The sequence below is a fragment of the Chelonia mydas genome, chromosome 1 (genome assembly GCF_015237465.2).
Source record: "Chelonia mydas isolate rCheMyd1 chromosome 1, rCheMyd1.pri.v2, whole genome shotgun sequence".
NCBI lineage: Eukaryota > Metazoa > Chordata > Testudines > Cheloniidae > Chelonia > Chelonia mydas.
Window position 1 is genome coordinate 342194895 of NC_057849.1, and position 19073 is coordinate 342213967.

At 50.2% G+C, this 19073-nt stretch overlaps 1 protein-coding gene across 1 annotated transcript in view; it reads left to right on the plus strand.

The window, feature by feature from the left end:
• The window catches only part of LOC114019447 (putative cation exchanger C521.04c), a 43330-nt gene that overhangs the window by 4264 nt on the left and 19993 nt on the right, over positions 1-19073 (plus strand). Inside the window, exons 3-9 of the mRNA XM_037889408.2 lie at positions 4360-4487; positions 10486-10594; positions 14526-14642; positions 16277-16338; positions 16896-17054; positions 17698-17883; positions 18573-18675. Coding sequence (XP_037745336.1) covers positions 4360-4487; positions 10486-10594; positions 14526-14642; positions 16277-16338; positions 16896-17054; positions 17698-17883; positions 18573-18675 — 864 coding nt within the window. The remainder of the gene's footprint in view (positions 1-4359; positions 4488-10485; positions 10595-14525; positions 14643-16276; positions 16339-16895; positions 17055-17697; positions 17884-18572; positions 18676-19073) is intronic.

Below are 19073 nucleotides of genomic sequence, written 5' to 3' on the forward strand. Positions count from 1 at the left end.
ACAAGTGCATAATCGGCTCTTTGTTATTTCTCATGTCTGCTTGGTTTAGTCCTTTCCCTTCTCTCTGGTCACAGCAACATCCTCACAAAATCCACAGAGAACGACTGGGCTGTCTTGTCCCTTCTCATGTGCTCCTGAGGCTGGCTGGAAGGACTGGTTATGAATCATTTCTGGAAATCAATCTGGAAATGATTCATTTCTATTACGTGTTTTCTAAAGCACTTGTGACTTTTGGGAACGTGGCTGTGTTGAACTGTTTGCCATGGGGGTCCTCAAACGTCCCCATAGCAGGGAACCGCCTGTCCAATGAGAGATGGGGCTCAAGGACCTCCTCTCCTGTTAGTTGCAGTGGAAAAATCTAGCAATTCACTGGAAAAGTAACGCAGGGAAAGTGCTTTATGGGACCAAATGGCGGGGGGGGGGGGGGCACGCCTGGAAAATCTCCATCCAAGAACGTTAAAGGAACTGGCACATTAAATTGCAAGGTTATGGGCCTACCACAGCAGAGGGTGGGTGAGTTTCTGTAGCCTGTACTGAGCAGGTGAGACTAGATGATCATGATGCTCCTTTCTGGCCTTAACGTCTATGAGGAATGGATCTTTTAGCATCTCTTATCCAATTTAGCTCCTGGAGCCAGCACCGTGTGAGCAGCCAGCTCTCCACGCACCCCCAGCAAGCGCTCTGGATTTTGTGATGTGCAGCAGGCCCCAGCTTGGGGAACCACTGGTTTGGAGGAACAGTGGTGGGCGGCTTGAGTGTCTCCCATTCATGGGGTCTGGCTGGTCATGTGGCACTGCTTCTACTCCCTGATTGCGACGTGTGGGTTAGAATCACTCACCCAAATACCCATCAGCTGTCTGCCCGGGGTGAATAACTAATAATTTGACCCTACAAATAGCAGCAAACTGATGCTGGCACATTCTTCTTGCTGAGACTTGCAAATGTATTTTGTCTCAGTGTTTTGTTTGTTCAGCGTCTAGTAGAATGGGGTCCTGGCCATGGCTCCAAAGGGGCTATGGTAATGCAAATAAATAATATTGTACCAGCTCTCGTCCATCCTCCCCGTGGAAGGAAAAGGCCCGGGTAGAGACCGTCGAATCGTGGAAGTCAACGAATGGCTATGCAGGTGGTGTCGGAGAGAAGGCTTTGGATTCTTTGACCATGGGATGGTGTTCCAAGGAGGAGTGCTAGGCAGAGACGGGCTCCACCTAACGAAGAGAGGGAAGAGCATCTTTGCCAGCAGGCTGGCTAACCTAGTGAGGAGGGCTTTAAACTAGGTTCACCGGGGGAAGGAGACCAAAGCCCTGGGGGAAGTGGGATACCGGGAGGAAGCAGGAGCGTGTGAGAGGGGAGGGCTTCTGCCTCATACTGAGAAAGAGGGGCAATCTGCAGGTTATCTCAAGTGCCTATACACAAATGCACGAAGCCTGGGAAACAAGCAGGGAGAACTGGAAGTCCTGGCAAAGTCAAGGAATTATGATGTGATTAGAATAACAGAGACTTGGTGGGATAACTCACATGACTGGAGTACTGTCATTGATGGATATAAGCTGTTCAGGAAGGACAGGCAGGGCAGAAGAGGTGGGGGAGTTGCACTGTATGTAAGAGAGCAGTATGGCTGCTCAGAGCTCAAGTATAAAACTGCAGAAAAATCTGAGAGTCTCTGGATTAAGTTTAGAAGCGTGAGCAACAAGGGTGATGTCGTGGTGGGAGTCTGCTATAGACCACCGGACCAGGGGGATGAGGTGGACAAGGCTTTCTTCCGGCAACTCGCAGAAGTTACTAGATCACGTGCCCTGGTTCTCATGGGAGACTTCAATCACCCTGATATCTGCTGGGAGAGCAATACAGCAGTGCACAGACAATCCAAGAACTTTTTGGAAAATGTAGGGGACAATTTCCTGGTGCAAGTGCTGGAGGAACCAACTAGGGGCAGAGCTCTTCATGACCTGCTGCTCACAAACTGGGAAGAATTAGTAGGGGAAGCAAAAGTGGATGGGAACCTGGGAGGCAGTGACCATGAGATGGTCGAGTTCAGGATCCTGACACAAGGAAGAAAGGAAAGCAGCAGAATACGGACCCTGGACTTCAGAAAAGCAGACTTTGACTCCCTCAGGGAGCTGATGGGCAAGATCCCCTGGGAGAATAATATGAGGGGGAAAGGAGTCCAGGAGAGCTGGCTGTATTTTAAAGAATCCTTATTGAGGTTACAGGGACAAACCATCCTGATGTGTAGAAAGAATACTAAATATGGCAGGTGACCAGCTTGGCTTCACAGTGAAATCCTTGCTGCTCTTAAATACAAAAAAGAAGCTTACAAGAAGTGGAAGTTTGGACAAATGACCAGGGATGAGTATAAAAATATTGCTCGGGCATGCAGGAGTAAAATCAGAAAGGCCAAATAACATCTGGAGTTGCAGCTAGCAAGAGATGTTAAGAGTAACAAGAAGGGTTTCTTCAGGTATGTTAGCAACAAGAAGAAAGTCAAGGAAAGTGCGGGCCCCTTACTGAATGAGGGAGGCAACCTAATGACAGAGGATGTGGAAAAAGCTAATGTACTCAGTGCTTTTTTTGCCTCTGTCTTCACGAACAAGGTCAGCTCCCAGACTACTGCACTGGGCAGCACAGCATGGGGAGGAGGTGACCAGCTCTCTGTGGAGAAAGAAGTGGTTCGGGACTATTTAGAAAAGCTGGACATGCACAAGTCAATGGGCCCGGATGTGCTGCATCCGAGAGTGCTAAACGAGTTGGCGGATGTGATTGCAGAGCCATTGGCCATTATCTTTGAAAACTCATTGTGATTGGGGGAAGTCCCGGATGACTGGAAAAAGGCTAATGTAGTGCCCATCTTTAAAAAAGGGAAGAAGTAGGATCCTGGGAACTACAGGCCAGTCAGCCTCACCTTAGTCCCTGGAAAAATCATGGAGCAGGTCCTCAAGGAATCCATTCTGAAGCACTTAGAGGAGAGGAAAGTGATCGGGAACAGTCAGCATAGATTCACCAAGGGCAAGTCATGCCTGACTAATCTAATTGCCTTCTATGACGAGATAACGGGCTCTGTGGATGAAGGGAAAGCAGTGGACCTGTTGTTCCTTGACTTTAGCAAAGCTTTTGATGCGGTCTCCCACAGTATTCTTGCCAGCAAGTTAAAGAAGTATGGGCTGGATGAATGGACTATAGGGTGGATAGAAAGCTGGCTAGATTGTCGGGCTCAATGGGTAGTGATGAATGGCTCCATGTCTAGTTGGCAGCCGGTATCAAGTGGAGTGCCCCAAGGGTCTGTCCTTGGGCCGGTTTTGTTCAATATCTTCATAAATGATCTGGAGGATGGTGTGGATTGCACTCTCAGCAAGTTTGCAGATGACACTAAACTGGGAGGAGAGGTAGATATGGTGGCAGGTAGGGATAGGATACAGAGGGACCTAGACAAATTGGAGGATTGGGCCAAAAGAAATCTGAGGTTCAACAAGGACAAGTGCAGGGTCCTGCACTTAGGACGGAAGAATCCAATGCACTGCTACAGACTAGGGACCGAATGGCTCAGCAGCAGTTCTGCGGAAAAGAACCTGGGGTTACAGTGAACGAGAAGCTGTATATGAGTCAACAGTGTGCCCTTGTTGCCAAGAAGGCCAATGGCATTTTGGGATGTATATGTAGGGGCATAGCCAGCAGATCGAGGGACGTGATCGTTCCCCTCTATTCGACATTGGTGAGGCCTCATCTGGAGTACTGTGTCCAGTTTTGGGCCCCACACTACAAGGATGTGGAAAAATTGGAGAGAGTCCAGTGAAGGGCAACAAAAATGATTAGGGGACTGGAACACATGACTCATGAGGAGAGGCTGAGGGAACTGGGGATGTTTAGTCTACGGAAGAGAAGAATGAGGTGGGATTTGATAGCTGCTTTCAACTACCTGAAAGGGGGTTCCAAAGAGGATGGCTCTAGACTGTTCTCAGTGGTAGCAGATGACAGAACGAGGAGTAATGGTCTCAAGTTGCAGTGGGGGAGATTTAGGTTGGATATTCGGAAAAACTTTTTCACTCGGAGGGTGGTGAAACACTGGAATGCGTTACCTAGGGAGGTGGTGGAATCTCCTTCCTTAGAAGTTTTTAAGGTCAGGCTTGACAAAGCCCTGGCTGGGATGATTTAGTTGGGGATTGGTCCTGCTTTGAGCAGGGGGTTGGACTAGATGACCTCCCGAGGTCCCTTCCATCCCTGATATTCTGTGATTCTCTGAGCAGCCCTACAGGCCAGACATGCAGGATCCTTACAGGGCAGCCCTATAGCTGGCCGTGGGCCTCTGGCTGGGGGTGCTGTGTGTCTAAATCTTGGGTTTCTCCTCGCTGGTCTCTTGCGCAGTGATCTCAACGCCTGCCTGCTGCCAGCACCTCTCCGACGAGGTGCAGATTTGTGACGGCTGCCTGGTGAAAACCACCATCACTGCGGAAAATGAGGTGGAAGCCAACAAACTCTCCAACAACTACAAGGTTTGTTCTGTGTTCTCCACCCCACCCCCCCTTCTCTCTTTGGGGTCATACATCGGTGGCTGAAAGCCCAGAATCTCCATGAGGGCTGCAACCTCTCTGCTGGCACATATGCTCTCAAGCTAAGGTGCTTCAGAAAGTGCTTCTCTGTTCTCTGCTGTGGCTACTAGGCTCTTTCCTTCGCTCAGGGCAGTTGTTCGGATTCCCTAGAGAAGTGTGGTCGCTGCACAGTCCGGGGCACTGTGTCAGCTGCTTCTGTGAGGAGCCTAGTCTGTAAAAACCCACTCCTGCAATGGGGGTCTAGCACTGGGGTGATGGGGTCGGTTATCTTACTCCAGTGTCTGAGAGGAAGGGTGGCTCAGTGGTTAGAGTACTAACCTAGGCCTTGAGACCTGGCATCCATTCCCTGCTCTGCTACAGACTTCTTGTGACATTGGGCAAGTCACTTAACCTTTGTGCCTTAGTTTCCCATCTGCTGGAATTATTATTTGAAATTAATATGGGAAATCACCAAACACAATTTAACCATAAATTCCTTTATTAAATCCAAAGGTCAAATGGTTGTTTTAAACCTGCTACCTATTAATTTCATTTTGGTGGCCCCTTGTTCTTGTATTATGAGAAGGAGTAAATAACATTTCCTTATTTACTTTCTCTATACCACTCATGATTTTATAGACCTCGATCATATCCCCCCTTAGTCGCCTCTTTTCCAAGCTGAAAAGTCCCAGTCTTATTACTCTTTCCTCATACGGAAGCCATTCTATACCCCTAATAATGTTTGTTGCCCCTTTCTGAACCTTTTCCAATTCCAATATATATCTTTTGAGAAAGGGCAACCACATCTGCATGCAATATTCAAGATGTGGGTGTACCATGGATTTATATAGAGGCAATATATTTTCTGTTGTCTTATCTATCCCTTTCTTGATTCCCAGCATTCTGTTTGCTTTTTTGACTGCTGCTGCACATAGGGTGACTTGCCCAATGTCACTCAAACTATTATTAAAAGCCTAATTATTAAGCAGCTTACTACATCCAGATAGTAACAAAACATATTTATAAGCACTTGATCATGATATTTACAAATGGGCTAAACCCAGGGGTGTTCCGCCCCATATTGGTCAGCTCCAGCGTGGTCAGGCAGGTATTAGCAATGAACCCTTTGAGTTTACTTTTTGTATATCCTTTAACAAACAAGTGATGTCATTGCCAATGACTGACTTCAGCTAAAGACCAACCTGAGACGTTCACCCTGGTTTCCAGTCTTAATCCAGATAAGATTTACAACCTCCTCTCCTCCCAGGGTCTTTCCTCCCCTCCTTCTTGCTGTCCACCAGTTTTCCCATTGCACCTGGATTCACATCGGCTTTAATGCTGGTGTGTGGGTTGGGGGAGGGCCAAGTTGGTTCATTTTAAGACTGATCCTCTTGGTTTGATCTAAAATCATTTGCAGTTAACCCTGTTGCTCAGAGGCCTTCTTTGTAGAAACATCCCCTTATCTTATTATTCTTTGAACCAGACATCTACCCTACCTCATTCCTTCTGGCTTTATAACTATTTCCAAAGCCTTCCTGCTACTTGCTAGTCAAGGCCTTTCTTTACAACACACACATTTCCTTAACCAAACTCAAGTTAACTTTAATTCTCTAATTTTAAACTTCTCATACACATCTGTAAAATGGGGTTAACAGCACTGCCTGATTGGGGTGTTCTGATGGATCTAAAATTCCGCTCCTCTTACATCCATGCTGCCGATCTGAGCGTAACTCCTAGAGGCCCCGTCTGGCCAATCTGAGGCTGAAAACTGGCCTCCTGCCTAAGTCTCTCTTCTAAATGTTTCTTATACTGTTAGTGGCAGTAACTTGCATGTTGGGCCTGCTGCTTTGCTAAATACCTTTTCTGACTCGCATCAGCTGCGCCTCTTCCATAGATCATGTGTTGTAATTATTATTTATGCAGGGTATCACGGCAACACTGATTTAACCATATTTTCTTTGTTAAATCGAAAGGTACAATTGCTCTAAACATGCCTAACTAATAAGCAATTTGCTACATCCAAACAGCAACAGAAGCATTTGCCCAAGATACTTACAAATGGGCTAAACCCAGGGGTGCTTAGACACTGTTGACTCCGACTTGGTTCATTGCTAATATCTGCCTGACCCTTTTTAAGAGTTTACTTTCCTGTACCTGTTAACAAGTGATGTCCTTGCCAAGTAATGGGCCTTCGCTAAAGCCAGATGAAGGCATTTCTCATTTAGCCAATTGACTGAACCAGGTACCCAATTAACCATGTCTTAGTTCTGTTACCTTAGCCTGAACCTTAAATAAGAGAACTGGTTTTTCTAAGGGTCACTACAAGTGTAACACACCTCTTCTGTCTCATGACCTCATCCATTTTGGTCACATGCTTTGGGCCTGTTGCTTATGCCAATATCCCACCTCCATCTAAAACCATAGTTCACCCACATCTAACATGGGCCTGTATTCCTACATCGTGGCTGGCACCTAGGGCCTCTCAAAAGGCACATGCGGCACAAGTCCCCTTGTACGTGGCACGTTCTCCTCTTCAGCCATGGGTCGGACAAGTCAGCCAGCCCAGGTGCTGCGCACGACAGTAGCTTCTCCAGATAGTCAGTAACTAAATTCACTTATCTAGATCAAGGTTTTAGCTGCCCCAGGCTAATGGACAGGAGGAGCCTGCTACCTGAGAGAAGACCTTGGGAACAGATCCACCTAACTCCACAAAGGGCTGGCTTCCGAGGGAGCGCTCTCATCTAACCAGGCTGGTGCCTGGTGGTGAAGGGGAAACCCTCATACCCTGTGGGAAGCCAAAGGGGTGAGGCAGAGGCCAACCGGCCAAAGGAAGAGTTTATTGTCCTGCTCGGACCTCCACCACGTAGTCCTCTTTGCTTATAGACTAAGAACAAAGAAGGCTACTAGGTGAGCAAGAATCAAGGTGAGCAAAAGCAAGGACCTTTGATGCAGGGACTCGTATGACCAGTCACCACTCTGTCTGAGCCTCCTGGAGAGTGTGGACTCTGGGAGGAACTTTGGGGGCTTGAGATGCACGCAAAGGCGATCTCCCTCACAGTGGTGGGTTTGGGGGCCACTCTCTTCCTTCCCAGGCTCGACAGCAATGGTGCTTTGCCTTCCTGGGTGCAGAGAAAAAGCCGCCCCATTGACCAATAAAATACAAAAAACACCCTGTATCTGAATCTGGGAATGGCTCAACTCCTCCCGGCCCTGCACTGATCACACAGTTTTCCCCCTGGGAGAGAGAACGAACCACACGGGACACACTAGTCATGTTCAGTGCCATGATGGTAGCTGCTTGGATGCTGTGTGGGGTTGTACGAACCAATGTAGAATAGAACAGAAAGGTAGATGCCCTAGGTGTGGCAAAAGTGGGAACTGTCCTTTCCCCTTCCATCCCCCACATCATTGATGAATGACGTAGCTCTGATCAGAGCCTTTAACTTTGTGCAAATTGATTGCCCTTCCATTAGGGAAGCCGTGATCTCATAATAGCACCTTCTGACTTATGTGAAATTGCAGAACTGGCGAGTCATGCACCTGAAAAGCAACCATTGTTTGTTCTGTAAAATCGTAATTTTCTCACTCCCTTTTGCTCGTTAATCTGGATTAATTTCAGTTGAACGTAATCTGGAGGACCTCAGCAAAGTAGCCCTAACTGCTGAGCCCTGCATGGGTCTGGGGCTGCTGACGCTGCCTCTGCATGGAATGGGTCTGGTTCATCTGGGGCGGTAGCTAGCTGGGAATGACAAATAGGCCTTTCACCAAAACCACTCTGCGGCATGCTCCACAGCAACCAGCCACCAGCTCCAGACGGGATGAGAACAGATCAACACAAGGGCACTCTGAGGGCTTGTTCTGGGCAGTTTGAACTTCAGATAGGTGACAAGGTGCTCTCCTCAGTCCTGTGACGCTGGTGGTGCCAAAGTGCTACAGAAATGAGCTGGCTTCTGAGACACCATCCGCCCACACAGTTGTGTCTTGCTTCGTACAGGAGCTTTGTTCATAAAGCAATAAATGGGGCATGCTTAGGGCAGGTCTGCAGTTGCTACAAGGCAGCATTTTATATCTGTGAAGACGCTACTACACCAATGGGACAACCTCTCCCGTTGACGTAGGTCCTCCAACCCTTCTTTCCCCCCGCCCCCGAGAGCTGGTAGCTATGTCAATGGGAGATGCTCTCCCATCGCCACAACGCTGTCTACACCAAGTGTTAGGCCAGTATAACTGTGTCACTCCAGGGTGTGGATTTTTCACACCCCTGAATGATGGAGTTATACCTATGTACGATGATCGGGTAGACCCGGCCTTACACCATCCATTACTCCCCCATCAGCATATGTTGGCTATAAGCACATTATTAGATGGCCGTGAGCAATGCAACGCAGTGCCCAGTTTCCATTGGGTTTATAAAGTCTGACCCAAAGCTAAGGACCTGGAGGCAACTGAATGTCCCTTGTAGTCCGTTGGTTACCGGGGAGCAAAAACTACCGAAGATCCCAGGTGATCTAACTTGCCTTCGTCCCCCTTTTAGCTGAGGGGGTCACGGTCTTGTGTCCAGATTACTTCCACGGTCTTGTGTCTAGTTACTTCCACATCTACAGCTGGAAGGGGGTTGGGGTGCATGAAGTTTAGGAGTGGGAAATGCATGTAACCTGTGTCTAATACTAGAGGCTGGGGGAGAGCACCAATGTTACCTCTGTGAGGTTCTTTTCTCACCCCATTACCTTAGTGCCTGAGCATCTCACTGCATAGCTTATCCTCACAGTGCCCCAGGAGGTAGGGCAGGGCTCTTGTCCCCACCACTCAGATGAGAACTCGGGTACAGAGTAAAGGTCATGTCCAAGGTCACGCAGGGAGTCTGTGGCGAAGCAGGGAATTAAACCCAGGTCTCAAGTCCTAGGCTTGTGCTCTAGCCACTCGGCCATCCTTCCGCTGTGCTGTGGGGAACTTTGAAATTCCCTCCAATTCTTGCTGCCTTCGCTTACCAAAACACAGTACAGGTAACTCGGGCCATGGAGTCCAAATTGGAACTGATCAAACGTTCTATAGGGGAAAATCCTTCACACCTGCCATGCCCTTCTCCAGGGAATTCTGGGATTTGGGGATGGATTTTTACCACCCCTCCCTCATGTCACAGGAAGGCAAAATGCCTTTCAGTACATCTACACTGCAAAGAAAACCCCGGCACCAAGTCTGAGCCTGGCTCAATTGACTTGGGCTCTGAGACCCTCGCCTGGAACGTCTGCACTGTTTGCTGTCCCACAGCCCCACAAGTCTGAGTCAGTTGACCCAGGCTCATGAGACACGGTGCCGCTGGTTTGTCTTTGCAGCGTATACCTACCCTGTCTGTCCTCGTTAGCGAGGATTAACTGGCTCTGGTATTCACTGTTGATGTTGTGTGTTAACCACACACAGGATCTTCCACTGCTTTTCTCATCCGGGCTGGGCAGTGAAGAAGTTGACTGAGGTTTCTGGGGTGCTCTCAGGGGTGTGGGCAGAGGGGATTTGTCACTACTATGTTGGTGGCTAGTCTCAGAGTCGGCTAGTCCCAGACAATTGTATCCTGATGTTTGGTTGCCCTTGTGGAAATGAGACCCCAGCCAGAAGTCCCTCACCAGCTCTGTCTCCTGGTCTCTGGAGTTAGCCTGGCATGCCGGCTCCCTGGTTAGTCTGAGGAGCGCCAGCTCTGCCTTCTCGCGCGCCCCCCCCCCGCCCCCCGCATGCTCCTGTACGATCAAACTACTATCTCCAGTCTCTCTCAACCTCCTGTGAATTAGGAACCGCAATCCTAATGTGGGGCAGCCACTGCCTCCTGCCCTCCGTCCCCCTCAGTATATCTGCCCATAGCCCGCAGCACTTCTGACTAGCTGGAAGGAGAGGAACATGCTCTCTGGAACAGCAGCACCGGACAGGTGCAGTCGCCTGGGGTCTGACTTGTTTGTCTCTCTCTGCTTCCCAGTTTGGCTTTAAGAAATGGAAGAGCCACGTGACAGCCAGGCCCTGGGAAGACCGGTCGGAAATCGTGAAAGAGCTCTACTCAGATCTGAACGTTGTGAAAAGCCCCACAGGTAGGAAATGATGCCCTGCCCGAACTCCCCCTTTCTGGTAAGGGCATCTCTAAATCCCCCTCTCCCCTGGGCAGCTAGCAGTCCTGAGAGTTCTGTTTTGATCATATTTATCTGCAAGGCCAGTGAGGGGCATCTGGAATCCATCAACCCTCTAACTTGTCAGCACGTCTGGAAAGTGATTGTCTCAAACTCCTATGGACTGACCCAGCCCTCATGTTTAAAGTGCCACCGAGTGGGGGCCACCGCTTCCAAATCCAGGCCTCTGTGCATACCCTCCTTAAGACCACCTCCTGCCAAAGGGAAGCACTCGATTGCCCTCAGCAGAAGGCAATGGTGGCCATGCTGTCAGCATTCATAATGTAACATACACCAGGCCTGCCCACAAGACCAGCAGCAGGGTGACTGCGGCAGCCACTGCCCTGTAACTGTGACCAGCTCTCCCTCTCTGTTGAAGGAGGGTGGTGTCCTGGGCCCCCAAAGGAAACGGTTCATGTCTGTGACTCTTGTAGCAAGTAGAAATGGCACCTCCAAGGACCTGTGGACAGCAGCAGAATGTTTGTACTCAACACCGGTGGGATTTCTTCCCCCCACATTCTTCTCTGCATTGTACGAGCCATTAGTTAGCTGATGAATGTGCCGCATTCCCATTGCTTACGTAACTGCTTCCCTGAATGGGCAATGTAACTTTAGGGGAATGTTTGTCCACATCTTGGAAATAGAGGGCATGCTGCCCATTTGGCTTGGAGCGTCCCTTTAAAGGCTGGGAGCTAGGGCTTGAGCTGTCTGCGTCTGTCTCTGAGCTGAGCAGTGCAGGTCAGATCCTGGGTCATATGTATCCCACTGCTTGGAGTAACAGAGTAAGAGCTTTTCACTTCAGTTAACAGCGGGGTGTGTGCGAGCGATCGATCAATTGATCGATCATAGGTCACGGACGTGAGCCAAAGTCCCTCCTGGTGGTTAAGAACATAACATAAGAACGACCACACTGGGTCAGACCAATGGTGCATCAAGCCCAGTATCCTGTCTTCCGACAGTGGCCAGTGCCAGGTGCTTCAGAGGAAATGAACAGAATCGATCTATCCCCTGTCATCCAGTCCCAGAATCTGGCAGAGAGAGGCTTAGGGACACCCAGAGCAAGGGGTTGTATCCCTAACCATCTTGCTAAAAGCCATTGATGGACCTATTCTCCAGGAACTTATCTTGCTCTTTTTTTTTTTTTTTAAACCCAGTTATACTTTTGGCCTTCACAACGTCCTCTGGCAATGAGTTCCACAGGTTAACTGTGCATTGTGTGGAGAAGTACTTCCTTGTGTTTGGTTTTTAAAGCTGCTGCCTATTAATTTCATTGGGTGACCCCTAGTTCTTGTGTTAAACAAAGGGGTAAATAACACGTCCTCATTCGCGTTCTCCACCTCATTCATTATTTTATAGACCTCCGTCCTCTCCAGCTTGAAAGAAAGATGACTAAGGGAACAGTCCCAGGCTCTTTAATCTTTCCTCATACGGAAGCTGTTCCACACCCCTGGTCATTTTTTGTTGCCCTTTTCTGTACCTTTTCCATTTCTAATACAGCTTTTTTTGAGATGGGGAACTGCACACAATCTTCAAGGTGTGGGCAAAAGCATGGATTTATACAGAGGCATTCTGATATTTTCTGTCATATTATCTATCCCTTTCCTAGTGGTTCCTAACATGGTTAGCTTTTTTTGACTGCCACTGCACATTGAGCGAGTGTTTTCAGAGAACTATCCACAAGGACTCTAAAATCTTTCTTGAGTAGTAACAGCTAATTTAGACGCCTTTTCATATGTATAGTTGGGATTGTTTTCCAGTGTGCATTACTTTGCCTTTATCAACAGTGAATTTCAATTTGTTCCAAGACCACTCTGAGGAACTGTCCCAGATTGAAGTGATCAATATTTTTGTCATCTAAAAATCACAGCTCGGGCGTGGGAGTCTCCCTCCCGTCCTCTGCAGTGAAGACTAATGCAGAGAATTAATTTAGCTTCTCCACAATGGCCTGGTCTTCCTTGAGTGCTCCTTTAGCAGTTCTGTTGTCCGGTGGCCCCGTGATTGTCTGGCAGGCTTCCTGCTTCTGAGGTAATTTTTTTTTTTTTTTTTTTTTTTTTTTGCTGTTAGTTTGAGTCTTTTGCGAGTTGCTCTTCAATTTGTTTGGTTTTTTTACCTGCCTAATTATATTTGACTTGCTAGAATTTGTGGCCCTTTCTATTTTCCACAGTAGGGTTTGACTTCCAATTTTTTAAAGGATGTCTTTTTGCCTCTAACTGCTTCTTTTACTCTGAGCCATGGTGGCATTTCTTGGTCCTCTTACCTTTTTTTTTTTTTTTTTTTTTAAATTGGAGTATACATTTAATTTGATCCTTTCTCATGGTGTTTTTTAAAAGGCGTCCATGTAGCTTGCAGGCATTTCCTGCTGGTGACTCTCTTCTTTTCTTTTTAACTTCCGTCTAACCAGCTTCGTTACTCATGTGGTTCCCGTTTCTGAAGTCAAACAGTGAGCTGGGAATGACCCTGGTCTCAGTCCCCCTCCTGGTGAATAAGAGTCCCCCAAACTGGTGCTACATGGCAGTCTCCGCAGAGAAGCCAAGAACGGAATGGGCAGATGGCCACCTCTCCTGTCCTAGCGGAGTTTCCTCTGGGCCAGGGTTGAATACAGTGGCAGGGATTTTGGGGGAGTTGGTGTTGCTACCCATGCTGTACCTTGGGGCTCAGAAGAACTCCCTGGGTGCTTACTAGCCTGGGGCTCAGCTCCTTAGCCAGAGGAGAATACAAAAATGGTAAGAGGGCAGCAGAGATCTGCAGAAATAGAAGTCACCGCCCAGGAGAAACCCCTCTTTCTTCCCCACAAAAGGCCCCCAGCTACAGAAAAAGAGGGGTGCTACTGGTGCATCCTAATCAGGGGCTTTTTCCCCTCATTGCCTGTGGCTATCGGGAGTCTGCAGTACAAAGCCTGCCTGCTTTCAACCTGTGGAACTCATTGTCAGGAGATGTTGTGAAGGCCAAAACTGTAACAGGGTCCAAAAAATTTGATAAGTTCCTGGAGGATAGGTCCAGCAATGGCTATTAGCCAAGATGGTCAGGGATGGCACCCCATGCTCTGAGTGTCCCTAGCCTCTGTTTGTTTGCCAGAAGCTGGGGGTGGATGACAGAGGATGGATCACTCGATTGCCTGTTCTGTTCATTCCCTCTGAAGCACTATCAGAAGACGGGATACTGGGCTAGATGCACCATTGGTCTGATCCAGTATAGTCGCTCTTATGCTGGAAGAGAGCTCTTCCTCTCATCCCAGCTACTCTAACTTCCCCTCTCAGCCTTGGGGTGGGGGGAAATCCTTGTTACTCATGAACAGCTCCAGCCACTGTCTGTCTCCCGCCTCTTCTCAGTAGCAGAGTGAAATCAACACAACCCTTCCACTGCTCCTTTAAGGGTTCTGGAATAGCAGCAGTCAAACTGACAGAGTCCAGTTAGTGTCCTTCTGCTCTTTGGGCAAAGCTGAGCAGCAGCAGAGGTACCAGAGAAGTCTGTCCGCAGACTCAGGAAAACTGCACTGCATCCCATCACAGTTGCAGGCTTTTAGCTTTGCAGATATAAGGGCTGAAACATCTAAAAGGGAGTGCTTAAATTCTGCAGAGTAGGGGCTTAGCCACCTCATCCACCAGGCAGTGTTCCTCATTTGCTTGTGGGCAGTGAGCGATTGGATTCCCAAGCCCAGCTGTACACATTTAGCGGATAAGCAGGACTTCAGTCTCTAGGGCTACTAATTCAGCTCCTTTCACCAGGACAAAATTCTGGGTATGAGACTTGATGACTCCCAGACCAACTGGGCCAGCCCTCAGATGGGCTCCTCAGAGCTTATATCTTAGTTTCTCCACAGGTCATTCCCTCAATCCTTATATCTTCTCTTTACCAGGTTCCACAGTCACCTGTGGGAACATCCTCTACCTGCTGCTGTTTGGATGGTGGCTGTCCCTCCTCTATCTCCTGGTTTCTGCCCTGATGTTCCTCACAGTACTGGGAGCTCCATATGGTGCGTTCTGCAGAGACTCTTGACTTGTGATGTGTATTGTCATAAGCCTAGTAGCCAAGGCCCACTGTGCACTGGATACACACAATGTGATCCCTGCCAGTGATCTGTGCAAGCTGTTTTATTTCTTAGACCCAACTCAGTTCTCATGGAACACTGGGTTACAATAAACCTCGTGTTACGTTAATAACGAGTTGCCGTAGTACTTAGGAGCCCTGGTCATGGACCCTGTTGTCCTAGCTGCTGTAGAAACCCAACAAAAATTGAATTCTTCCCACCCCTTAGAGTATTAAATCACATCTGTGGGAGGAAAACAGGAGCAATATAAGGTGTAGGGTGGCAATATAAGACATCCAATAACTTAAATTCCAGGTGATTGAGAACTTGCAGCCCTTTAGTAATTAACCGCGGGGACAGATTTATTGGGGATGTGGTAAATTCTCCATCACTGAGCCTTTAACTCATTACTGAGTGTCTTGCTAAAAGGACACTCTAATTCAACCACAAGTTCCTGGGTTTGATGCAGGAATTATTGGATAAAATCTGCAGCAGGTCAGGCTAGTTGATCTAATGGCCTGCCGGCTGGCCTGAACCTTGTAGTGGTGAAAGATTTCCTAAGTTAAGGTATGCAGCTGCCTCTGATTCTTCAGGCAGCGTGAGCAACTTCCAAGAGTCATCCCCCTCAAATGGACAAGTAGGCAGCAAAAGAGCTTGCTGTGAAACTCTTCCATAAAACATCCAGGGGACAAATCTCACTACCCTGCTGCAGTGAGACCACTGTCCCCGAAAGCCAGCTTCCCAAACCTGCCTGCAGACCCCTATCAACCGTTCGTGGAAGTGTGAGAAGTTGTATGCCACCACTTGAATGCATGGACTCCTGGGCTCTACTCCCAGAGCTGTGATCACACTCCCCTTGGGGCGTGAAGTCAAATCACTAAACCCTTCTCATCTTCCCCCTCTGTAAAATGGTATTTCCTCTCTTCCGGGGTGGCTGGATTTAATCGGGCGCTGTGTGGATGAAAAGGCCAAGGGCCACCATCCACTGGGACTTCACTTCGTGTTCTCCAGGGCTCCAGAAAGGATTAGGCAGCCTAGTGCAACAAGGGAGGATGGTAGACAGGATGGGATGGCCTCTGTGGGTAATTTTGTTTCCGTTGGATACATGGTCTCCTCTTCCCTTCCTGGTAGGTAGTAGGACCCCCGACCAAAAGGCTGTTGGTGGCCCTGGGTCAGAAGCCCCAGGGTAAACTGTTGGGGGAAGGAGTCAGCGTCTCCTTACCAATGACCAGAGAACTGAAGGATGCTCTGCCTCCATTCTAGCTCTGCGGCTACTGCAGGCAGTTTGCTTCTGGTGCAAGAGTCCTGTGTCCTGGACCCTGTCGGTCTTGCCTCGCCTCTCCCCAGAAACAGCTAGGCTAAACTGCAGGAACGCTTCATGGCGAGCCGTGAGCCTCCTTCCATCCAGCACTCATCATGGTGGTGAGGGCAGGTCACCTTCCCTTCCACCTAGGCAAGGCCCATCCCCCAGGACAGCCTCAGTAATCCTCCTCTGGCTCAGAGGAAGCGCCTTGCCAGCCAAGGGGAAATATCCCAGGGAGCCTTGTCCCAGCTGACTGCAGTCTCCTTTCTCCCCACAGGGAAGCTGTGCTGGGAACTCGCTGGGTATTTTCTCTGGCCATTTGGAAAAGTGATTCAGAAGGTAGAGGGGAGCGGCGGGGTGGAAAATGAGCGACCTGCTTCCTTGCTGTGCCAGGATTCGTGCCCAGTTCTGAACTGGGGATCCCTAGCCAACTGGCTAACAAAACTGCACGAGCATAGACTCTTCCCCACCCCCTCCCTCCCTCTCCAGGGGGAAGCTGGCTTGCTTGCCCTCTACATCCTGGCCAGAAAAGGAGCCATGTTGGGAATGATTCCCTGCGTAGGTACCTAATGCAGCTCGGGGCCTCTGTTACCGTGGTAGCAATGATCGCGCGCTCCATGGCAGAAGGTGCAGTTCTCTGCCTCTAACGCAGGGCCCTGGCCCAGTGTGGAGCAGCAATCAAGTGACCTGCAGAGAACAAATGTAAAATTGGCAAAGGGAGCTGGAGCAGGCCCTGAGCCTCGGCCTCCAGTACCAGCCTCTGCAGGAGAGGAAAGCTGCTTTACTCATGGCTGAATCGTCTCTGCCTCTTGGTTTCCTTTTGATGTCCCCTCCAGTACTCTCCCCCACCCCCAAATCTCTGCCCCTCTCTGAAGACCTGCTCTCCCGTCTCCTAGACCAGAACGTACTCTCGAAAGTGCAGCATCAAGTTCAACAAATGTGAAGTCATCTCAGAGGCAAACGAGGCGAAGGAGAGCACCCCCCTCCTCATCCGCCATGACCTGGCGCCCGGCACTCCACAGGAGCCCGGCAGCCGTGCCGACGCCATGCACTGGGTAAGGCCCTTTGTCCAGGTCACCCGGGGCGGAGGGAGGAGTCGGAGATGCTCCATCCCGAGCTGCTCCCTGTGCTGTTGGCATGGACAGCTCAGGGGATGGGCTGCTACAGCCTGGCACGCACCAGCTCAGCTGTGACTTCAAGTTGTAAGGCCTCTCCCCAGCTCTCAGCCCAGTAGGTGCCTGCATCTGACTCCCACAGCAGAGAGGCCAGAAGGAGCTGGGTTCCCCTTCCTCTTCTAAATGCCCCCCCACCCCACCCCTGGATGGGAGTTAGACATGGCCTTCCTGCTCTGGATCAGCTGTGGCTTGGCTCACGCTGCTGGGTCTTTATCCGTGCAGTCCTATGGCACTCTGAATACCCCCTCGGAATGGGAAAGAACCAGCAGGGAAACTTCTCTGGCTTCTGAATCCCTGCCCCCCATACTCCCCAGGCCAAGAGATGGAGAAACAGGATCCCAGTAGGTCTCCTCCGGTTGTACGGTCCCTATAACCAAAGCATGGGCGTAATGGTCTGTGCTGATGTCCCAGCAGATCTGAGTAACAGCTGGGGAGCCCGATGGCTCCTGATTGGAAGTGCCTCCCCTTGGCTTGGCATTGCCCGTGAACACTCACGCAGCCCTTGCTTCGCTCTTCCCACCAGCGGCGTGCGAACACGTATATCTGGCTCTTGCTGGGCTACCCAGTCCTCGCACTTGCCCATGGCCTGGTCTGCTTCATCGCCTGGCTCTTTGTGTTCATCATCCCCGTTGCCAAGATGAACGCTCGGACCGTCACCAAAGTCCTGCTCCTGCCCCCGGAGCACGTGCACGTCCAGAGAATGAGGAAGGTTGGTTCCGCAGTGACTGGAACGTGTTTCCAGCTCGCCCCTTGGGGGGGCGGGGGGGGTGCCTGGCATCTAGAGAGTGGCCCGTTACTTGCTAACCTTTCCCATCCCTGTATGGGGGGGGTGGTGTTTGGGCTGGGAAGACTTTGGAGAGACTGCTCTCCTCATCCCAGCACCATCTGCATGGGAGGAGAGTTCATCTTGGCTCAGTGCCATGCTTCCCAATCTCCTGGACATAGGAGCAGGCTGAGCAGCTGCAGAAGGGCTAGGCTGGCCAGGTGGGGAAGCAGCCAGCAGGGCGACCTGGAGGATGGTTGGGTTCAAGCCACCCACAATATCCCTTTCCTGACACCAGTGCAGGTGAGCGCAGGGCTAAGCCGGTCGACGTGACTAGCACAGGGCTCCAGACCAGCCTGCTCCAGAGCTCTGCCTGGCACAGTAGAGCGGCTCTGATAAGACCCTCGTTAAAGGTGCCTCCATCCCACAAAGGAGGGCAGGGGAGAGCCTCCTGAGCCCATGGAATCCTTGGCCATTTCCCCTTGTCCAAACAATCCTCCCCTCCTTGGGGGACACCAGGAAATGGGAAGTTTTAGGCAACCTCAGCTGGAGACGTCTCTCCCAGCGCTGCCGAGAATAGTGAGGTTTGCTGCGAATTAGAAGCCACCTAACGCCGGGGCTCTCTGACCCCGCAGACAGAGGTGCCGCTGGAGGCCGAAGTGGTTCTGTGCTGCTACCGGGCCGTTAACGCCTATTACTACAAATACGCCGTGGACGGGATCAACGTCTTCGCCGTCAGTATCCTTCGGACGGACGCCTGGCTCTGGGGCCAGCACTGGGGAAACGCCGGTGTTGCTGGGTAGTGCGTGTCAGGCAGCCCAGGGCTCCCCTGGGGCGGAGAAGGGATATGGAGGCACTGAACATACAGGAACCTCCTGCAGAGGTGGGAGTGCAGCCTCTTGGCTGCCTGGTGTTCTCTGCAGATCCCTGATCCGCTCAAGGTAATCCTTCAGCTGGCTCAGAGCAGCTGGCATGGCTAGTACAGGGTCGGGGGAGAAGGACCCTGCCTCGGATGGAGGCTGGCAGAGGTGCGAGTGGCGTACCATGTGCTCAGCAGACGCTTGCGCTCTCTGACCATGAGGCATGGCCAGGTAGTAAGGGAAAAGCGAGTGTTGGCTTTGTGGCTGAGGACCAAG